At 41.4% G+C, this 9551-nt stretch overlaps 1 protein-coding gene across 2 annotated transcripts in view; it reads left to right on the top strand.

The window, feature by feature from the left end:
• Nucleotides 1-394: 394 nt before the first annotated feature.
• LOC111234358 (dihydropyrimidinase-related protein 3) overlaps nucleotides 395-9551 on the top strand; it is a 32826-nt gene continuing 23669 nt past the window's right edge. For both annotated transcript variants that reach the window (XM_022762396.1, XM_022762395.1), the window contains exon 1: nucleotides 395-574. In XM_022762396.1, coding sequence (XP_022618117.1) covers nucleotides 536-574 — 39 coding nt within the window. In that variant the 5' untranslated portion in view covers nucleotides 395-535. The remainder of the gene's footprint in view (nucleotides 575-9551) is intronic.

The following is a 9551-nucleotide window of genomic DNA, read 5'->3' as shown; positions in this document are numbered from 1 at the left end:
AGTCTTGCTTTTGCTGCTTCCTTTTGCCTATACAGTACAGTGCAATTTATTCTAATCTAATGGCTAACAGTTCATCTCTTGAGTGACTTTGGCAAGGGATACACAGAGAGAACATGGGTGTGAATTTTTAAACCAGCTAATTCAGGTCAACTTGATGTTTACGAGAGAAGAATGACCTCCGGCTAATAATCACTAATATAATTTGATATGTGCTGTATATGTGCGAGGAAGAATGTGCGACAGCTCAGTCATGCAGACAACTGGATGGTGGCTGCAGACTGATCACCAGCTGCTCCACTGCGCCCTCCAGTGGAAAGATTGTCACACCGCCTCTTTCCAATTGAGCCTATTGAGGGAGGGGCCGGGTGACTGGACCAGAGACGCTCCTATAGCACTCTGCGAGGCACTTTACATCGCACTGACAGAGGGGCGACCATTCCCTGAAGCTCCCATCCAGGCGAGGGCCGCTGCAGCATCCGTAAAGAGGGAATACCGTTTTTTAAAGCTTGATTTTGAAGGTGGAACCGAACGAAAAATGTCTTATCAAGGAAAAAAGAACATCCCAAAGATCACAGTGAGTAAAGGAGTTATTTATGCCTCATTGACTATAGGAACTTTGATGCCTGCTGTTGCAAATCTCCGGGATTGCAATATTTCAATCACCGCGTCGATGTATCTTAAACATACTGTCGTCTATATCGCTGCCCCCAGCACGACTCCGGGCTTGTAATTTGTCTTTTCTATTGTCAGACTTGACCGCAGGAAGCCGATGAAAAAAAAATGCGCACGACGAAATGGCATGAGTGGCCGCCACAGTGACAGTGAGGCAGGGAGATAAAGGCGTTTTCTTAAAGGTGTCCTGCATCTTCTTTGTTGAGGGTATCCATGCGTGTGTCGAGCCGGCTCGCCCTTAAAAAATCACTGTAATGCTTCTGCAGGGACTGTCTGCTGTCTGCAGCGCAGAGCTGCGAGTTCATAGTGACCCGATCATTTTGATCATTTTCAAATGTGCCTTGGCAGCATATCATTATTACATTGCATTAATGTGCTTTATAGCATATTCACAACCCCTATATGTATCTTACTTTTTTTCCATTTCAGTGAAGCGATGAAAATCACGTTTTAGCCATTTTGACAAGAATGTGTTCAGCCCTTCCTGTCATGGATTTATTCTGGGCCTAATTGATCATTGATGTGGGAGTCTATTGAACAGTAGTCTCATTGTTAATGAGCTTTCCTTGCCATTTTAATGCAGTGTTTTTAGTAACACACTTAAAAGCATCCTAATGATATTATAGCTCAATCATATTGTCTCCTGATTGTTAATCGGCAAATAATAGAACAAAAGTGATTTCTATAAAATAATTTCCCATTTTTGTGCTTCAGCTCATTATTTCCTCAAAGGGCCCCATTTATTTTCATGTGCGGGATAAAATGTGTCCCCTGCAGACTTCAGACATGGGCTTCTGTTCATGTTGCAGGCTGGTGCAGAGGAGAGTGAGAGGGAGAGGAGGAAAGGAGAGGTGGGGGTTGGGGGAAGGGAGGGGGGGGTACACGCCCATTTGTGATGAGCTGTGATAAGCCGGCCTTGTAATGGGGCTCTTGTATTCTTGCATCACCAGAAGGAGAAAGACTCAGACTCCTGTCAGAGCATCAAGGGTGGAGGTTGAACTGGTGTTGCACAGCCATTGGTGTCGATTGCTGGCGTTTCACAGAACCAGCCAGGCAGCTGCGTGCTGGCGTGTGTTACAACTGCAGAGAAACCTCTCCCACTCCCTCTCCTTCTGTGTGTATGTGTGTGTATGTGAGTCCAAAATGCCTGCCTTCTAGTTTTCATTGTTGCAGCTCAGGCTGCAGTCAAGGGTGTGTTGCCCAGCTGTGGGAGCCACAGCCTTTGTCTCGTCTTCTCAGCTGATACCACACCAAAGGGGGGATTTGGGGGAAGACTGGAGTAGCTTTATCCTGTAGACGTCCTGTATTCTGTATCCCTATTTTGAGGAGTCTCTTGATGTCAGTCATCTTAAAGTAGGGCATGTCTCTACTATAATATGCTAAGGTGGGCCAGAATTTCCAAGGTATTATAGGGATGGAAATTTGAATTTTACCAACGCCCTACAGAGAGGTTGGGTGTTTCTTCCTTTGGCTCTGTTTTTATGCCAGAATTCTGGGGCATTTAACCTCTGAAAGGCGTAGTATTTATATCAAAACACCCATATCCACAGACAGAATCAGAGGGCAATGCTGCAATGGAGAGCACTAGACTCACCGAGATAAGATCAGTCTCCTCTCCTCTTAGTTTGATACTGAGGCAAGAAATCACAGACCGGAAAGATTGCTAACACCAGCAAGTTTTGTGCAGCTTGATGGTCTCAAGATACATGATATCTGGGGGGGTACTGAGGTTAAATTTTTCATTTGGGAGGTTGTTGCAATGCTCAAAGACAAGCTTCATCCAGTTGTAACTAACGTGTTAACTTGAGTAAGTGCAGCGATATGGTGGCATCACCCCACACCACAGTTTTCACACTGATTTACCACTGTTTGTTCTCATCATTTCATGGTAGTCCAGTCCTTCCTCCAATAAACTGAAGTTATTATTCTGAAGATTTCAGTTCTGCCTGATGTGGCGACCGCTGTGGTTACTGGTGGTAATGGCAAGTGCATTTCAAAATGATACCTACATCAGCCAGCAAACACGCTGTGAGCAGCTTTACTCAGAAACAAACCGTGGCCTGAAAAAATCCATCCCGTTATGTTGTTTTAACAAAGACGACAGTCAACAATGTGATCCAACACAATAAAACTGACTTCATGATTGAATTACAACTGCACCAGCTGGCATTCACTTCCTGTGAATTCCTTGAGATGGGCGGTGCCGGTAACAATGACAACTACTACATAGAGAAACAGTTACGCAAATACACTGAATGGCCATTGCTGAAAAAATATCGGCCGTAAATAGCATCAAAAATTGGGACTGATGTAATGATATAACTTGAAGGATAAGCCTGGGAATGTTCTAGTTTTTCCTTATCTTCAGCGTTTGTCATTAAAAAAACAACAATAATGATCATTTGAACAAATGTTGTCTGTGTAACCGGAATCTGGTTTTGCTTATTCATTTATGCCATAAACCTCCATCATTATCCAAACCCCTTCTGATGAAAATCAAGTGTTTGACTCTGTTAATATGTCCGTATGGTGTTTTTTTTTAATATATAATACAAGACATATCATGTGCAAAATAATCAGTCAACACCATGACTGAGTGTTTCCACCTTGGAACTGCAGTGAACCAATGATCATAAAAACAGATTCGGACAGCCAGAGTTTCATACTTAACAAACCTAAGGAACCAATCCCGTCAACTTGTGGGGACGAGAGAGCGGCAAAATAAATCTGAAACCTTGTCAGTACAGAGAGCTAGAGTTTGCATTAGCACAACCGATAACACTGCCAGTTACGAGCTAACAAACAACGTAAATAAATAAAAGATGCTAACTATGCTAACCATTCTGATATGTCGCCAATTTTGGTCACAACAAAATTCTCATCTGAGTCTTGGTCTGACTGTTTATCTCTAACACTAACCATCTATCTGCTCTTTCACCAGTCACTGAAACCTTGTGGGAGCAGAGAGCAAGAGTTTGAGCTAGCACAGCCACTAACACCGTGTCAACCACTGCCTGTTACAAGCTAACAAACAACATAATCAAATAACTACGACTTACCGTTCTGATATTTATTCTAGTCGCCAATTTTTGTCACAACAAGCTCAACAGTCTCCCGAGTCTGGGTCTGACTGTGGCTCAGATAAGTCTCTCGGATTTTCCCTCCGCCAACCATCTTGATACGCACTGCTCTTTCAACCTAGCATGCGTAGTGGTGGTGGGCGGGGCACAAGGCCTTATCCAGAATTTCTCAATAAGTATTTTTAGATAGTTTAAAACATGTCTGGAGAGGAACTTAAAAAACAAAAAAGACATATATATATATATTTGTGACACATTTTTAAAGATTTTTTGTCTTTGGTAGAATCGCATTGGCTTGAGTCTTTGCACTACTAATCTGTGAATGTCTGAAAGTATGCATTGAATGTATTAGAAACTCTTTAACTAATTTACAATGTTGGTGTCACTGGCCTTGAGAGATACACTTAGAACATAAGTAAGAATAAATTATCTGTTTTGAACATCCCACAGTCATACTTACACAGAAAGACCATAACTACTATACCCGTTTCTAACCCTCTTTCCCTCCCAGACTTTCCCTCTGTATTTCCATGCTTGTCCAGTCTGTTCCAGCTGTTTCCTTATGTCTGCTCTCAGCCAGAGTGGCTCTGTCAGATTTCTAGGTGTGGTTCTTCCCTTCCCTCATACCCTCTCACAGCAGCCTCAGTGTTGTTCCAGGCTGGTACATGTCATCAGTAATCCCCTCCAGCTGGAATGAGCATCTGTGGGCATGAAGCTCGGTGGCTCTGCACTAGGAAATGAAACCCGTTCCCCCTGTTGACGCACCACAAAACAGGGCCCCACCACAACAGACTGTGCCATCGCCATGCAGGCTGCAGCAAAGTGGGCTCGAGCGCAAACAAAATAACCCGTGGCCACCCAGACGTTGCCGTGCGACTCACCATGACAACCGATATACAGCTGTGATGGCAGGAAAATACAACCCCTGTTTGGTTTGTCGTGTGGGGATGTGATTTGACACACTTAAATTCAGTCACACACACAAACAGACACTTTGACTGAAAGAGTTTATAATTCAACCTGTCTTGCCCAATCAGATCCAGACTGTTTTTTTTTTCCCCCATCGCCATGGTTACACTATTCCTGCCTATCACAAGATCAACATTCCAGTCAAACAAGATTCCTCAAAGACTGTGGCTGGCAGGAGCCTCTGCAATTAATTAAGATTGATAAGTCTCATTGTTTTCACTCTTCCAGAATGAAAAAAAAAATCCTGTGCAGTTTTTGGTAAAGAGTAAATATTTTTGCTCGCTAGGCAACAGGGCTGAAGAAAAGGCACTGGGTGAACATTCAGGATGACTTCCCTCTTCCAATGGTCTCTGCCTGCCTCCCTGTTGCTCTCTCCACCCACACAACGGTCTCTGTCACAGCCAATGGAGGTCTCTCCTTGAATGTCCTCTCAGAGCCTTTGGTCTGCTTTGTAGCTGTGGACTTTTCCAGGACCATTCCCACTTATTAAGCACAGAGGAATGGTTATTATTCATTTGCATCCCAGTTCTATGAGCGCTTCTCCCTCCAGTCTGGTGGAGGTGGAAAAAAGTTGTCAGTGGATATTGGGGTAGTAGTACAAGAACAACATCCTGCCGTCTATTTTTGATTACTGTTGGCTCGTGTAACAGAAAATGACAGTTTCCTGTGCAGTGAGAGGTGCGTTATTTTTGGTGCTTTGTTTTTTAAGAGTTGAATGACAAGATATTTTTTCCACCTGAACTTTACTCTACTTTGTTGCCAGGAATCTCATAGATGAGCTTGTCAGCACTAGAAGGAAGATGTTTAGGAAGGTAAAAAAATGACTTAATTACTTTTTCCAGTGACTTCAGAGGAGTAAAGCAGCTAGAATCACACAGTTTGCTAAACCATCCAATTTCCATTTGATCTGTTTAGATTATTGCCAGACATTAGTATGCATTTTTTTTTGGTTTCAGTGTATCGGGATAAACCTTCTATAAGGATTTGTTGTTAAGTTGTTATGTTTGCGTGATGTTTGATAATCCCCCTCTTTGTCCTGATTTGTCGAAACACGCAGCTGAAGAAATCCTACAGCAGGAAAACACCAAATCCTCTACTGTTTACCCAGCACCCAAGTGTTGAGAGTAGGCCACAGTCACACACGCGTGCATACAGTGAGCAAGTACACATATGGAAGTGAAGATGAGTAAGAACAGAAGCCTAGTGCACTAACCTTAGTGAACTCATCCTTATTATATGCCGTTTTAACAGGGTAGTAACAAGCTCCATTAACATTTTGTGAGAGCGAGAGCTGAACTTTTGGAAATGTTTTTGGATTTTGATTTTGTGGAAATCGAGATAAAGTTGTTTACAAGCTATGTAAGCTACAGTTAGCCTAGCCTACTATTCCAGCACTAGCAATCTCGAAGATATGCACCCAAATGAGCACCTATACAAGTAGCTATGTCTCTCGTTGTATTGGTTTGCACTCTAGACATAAAACACAAAAATAGATATTTGAATGGTTTGCACATATGTGGAATAATTAAAGGTCAATTTTGGCCAATTGACAGCGCTGCTACAGTTAGCACTAGGGCTAACCACCTGGAATATCTAATGTGTGAACACTTCCAAGTTGGAATAAGTGTTTCTCTTGTTCTTTCCATTCTATCAACATTGCCTGAATGCAGCATAATGTCTGCATAATCTGCATATTGGCTGTTTATGGCAAATAAACTTTGTGTTCTGCTTTCTGTGTGAACACACCTACACTCTGTCATTATTATCAATAAGTGTGTCTAGCTCATCCACAGAGATGTTTTTCCCTTACAAATACTGGGTGGTGTAGCAGTGACATGACTGACAAACGAGGACATGGTCACTGACCTTGGAAGGTCAGAGCAAATCAGGATCAACATCACTGATGCCTCGCGTAAATGTTCTAATCCAGGATCAAATTCACTTGACCAGCAATAGAATTTTTTCATTATTCCAAGCTGATATGAATCTCTGTGGCCTAAATATATGCTCACAGATTTTAGTTAAATAAAAACAAAATCCAAAATAAAAATGTCTGTCTTTGACAATTTAGGCAGGATGCCTGAAATTGAAAAATAAGACACAGTGTAAGGCTCTTTGGTCTGTCCTTCACCACTGCAGCTGCTTAAATCTGTTTGTATAAATTTTGAACAGGCCAATATTTGTCTCTTTCCCTGATATTGTTGGGGGGAAGTGAACAATCAAAAGTACTGAGGCTTCAAACAGGGTAGGGAATTGTGTTTGCTCTTGTTTCTCATCAAGACTTAATGAGAAAAAGGCACAGTATGTCATTAGTTGCACATCACAAATATGCACACTATGATGTCGTACGTACCTGAATCCTCCATCTTGAAACAGTTTTGGTCTCACGGCCCCATCTCAGACTCTCAGATTCTGTCGTACGAACACCACCAGAGCCACTGAATTCCAGTAAATCGTCCTTGCCAAAGCCAGGGCTGCAACAGAAATTCCAACAGCATTATGACTGTGGTGTCTGTTCATTATGTGGATAATGCCGTCTCGTTAATGTTGTAACAAATGGTGAGGTTTATTCCCATAACCACATAATAGCACAGGCTGTTTAACTCCATGTCAGAGGAGTTTTGCTACCTAGGGAAGAAAATGGCACGACTGGCTAGGGTGCGTAGAACCTATACATGATAGCTCCATTTACAGTAACATAAAAAGGAGCAGGTACTGTCTGCATGTTACTCTCATATAATTAGTCAAAATAATGCAGAAATGCTGAGAAATCATATTTGGAAAAAATGACAGACTCCTGGATAATTTCAGACACAAAAAACAGTAATGTGGCACACGCTGACTTCATAACTGGCAACATTGGGAAACAGCAAGCCGTCACTTGCTATATTTACCATGATATATTGAAGTTTAGCGTGTTGCTGTTTGTTGCCGAATGACCCGAGTGCTGGCGAATGTGACAGTTTGAGGCTTCCTGTTCAAAGAAAAATCAAGGAAAAACCCCCAATAAATGTTGTCTGCCTTTAGATTTATGAAGTGTGATTAAGCAGTGTTAATGAAAAAACTCCTGTCTCAGATTATGTGTCTTTAAAAAAAGGCTTGACAGTCTGGTCACCCACCCTGCCAAACACTACCACTACTTAGATTTAAGTTATGTGTTGTTGACATTCTGTGACAGTTCGGACATGCCTGTTGCCATTCAGAAAATTTGCTCTGTTTTATTTTTGCATAATGGTTTAAGCTGTTGACGTTAAGCATTTCAACATGGAGTTTTCCACTGACTAAAGAAAAAACTAAAGGCTAACATCAAATGCAGTCTACAGTTCTAAAAAGTTCACCATGTATTTCATTGGCAGACGCACCGACTGAGGAATACTAAAATCAGCAAACCTACAGTTGCGGGGTTGTAATGGAAATGGAAAGCTATTGATTGTCGAATGATTGTGGTCTCTTGCATGCTGTTATAGACCAGAGAGTGGGCAGTAACTGACAAATGGGAATATGAGTGTGTGTGTTTGTGTGTGTGTGTCTGTGAGAGTGAGAGACTGCTGAGGCACTTCTGTAAGGCACCCATGCATGGGGACACACCCCTCACTGCAGTATTATAAATCAGATAAAAACTCTTTCCTCATCTGATGCAGTTGATGTGGGCAGGTCTGTGCTGCTGAGTTATAATCCATTATTACTGTATAAAGGCTCAAACTGGCCGTTATTATCATAGCATTTTTTTCTTTTTTCAGTAATGAATGAACAAATGGTTTCATCTATAAAATATTTGAAAATGGAAAAAAAACCTTCTGTCTTAAATTGGTTGTTTTCTCCGACCAAAGGTGTTCAGTTCCCAGCGACACAAAACAGAGGAAAACAACAAATCCTCACATTTCAGAAGCAAAAGTTTATCATTCCTCTTTTATTTATTCACTGAAACGATTAATCAGTTATCAATATTGTTAATTTTCTGCACACGCATGCTATTTATTATCATAACAAGTGACTCAAGCATTTTGTGATGACTCATTCCTAGCTGCGTTTAGCCTGAGTCAGCACTGGGAGTTTGTGATTAATCTGACAGTTGCTTTAGAGCTGCAACAACTAGCCGTAATCAATTCATCATAATCACAATCAATTTGGATTCACTGAAGGATCTGCTGCTCTTCTTTGTCATGTGCGCTTATAAACTCTATATATTTAGGTTTTGAAAACAAGCTATTAACACTAAATGATTAATCGATCAATTGGAGAAATAATCGATAAGAGTAATCGATAAGAAAACTAATTGAAACTGAGAGAATCTGAGAATCTGAAAACAGTGAATGTTAGCACTTTTGCTCAATAAATTCCTGAATTAAACTCATTTAATTTTTATTGATTGACAGATTAATAATCAGCTAGTTGTTTTATCACTATACTATTCAAATATAGGCCATTTCTGCATTTCTGTTAGTTTATGGATTTTAAGATGTTGACTTTGATTATATCTAGACAAGATTTAAGATGATATCACAGTATTTCCGTGAAAGAGGTGAAATGAAGTTATGAGTATGCTCTCCCTTTTCAAGTTCATTACAAATGCAGGGAGTTAAAGCAGCCGGGCAGTGCTCTGCTTTGGAAGGAACTGTCCGAGCTAATGAGCGACAGTTTCAGGGCACTGTGCTCTACAGTATGATCTATACTGGTGCTATGTTCCAGCCGCTGATGACTGTGTGTTGTAATGTGTTGCTTCAGGGTGTGGTTGCCTGGGAAGGTTCTGGGCTCTGTTTCACACTGCTCCATCACCATCGCACACACACAAACACAAAGATGCAAGAATACACACACTGCTTGTGTTTA

The sequence above is a fragment of the Seriola dumerili genome, unplaced genomic scaffold (genome assembly GCF_002260705.1).
Source record: "Seriola dumerili isolate Sdu_G_001 unplaced genomic scaffold, Sdu_1.0 BDQW01000449.1, whole genome shotgun sequence".
Classification (NCBI taxonomy): domain Eukaryota; kingdom Metazoa; phylum Chordata; class Actinopteri; order Carangiformes; family Carangidae; genus Seriola; species Seriola dumerili.
Note: the sequence above shows the minus strand (reverse complement) of the source record. Positions and strands in the feature narration are given on the sequence as shown.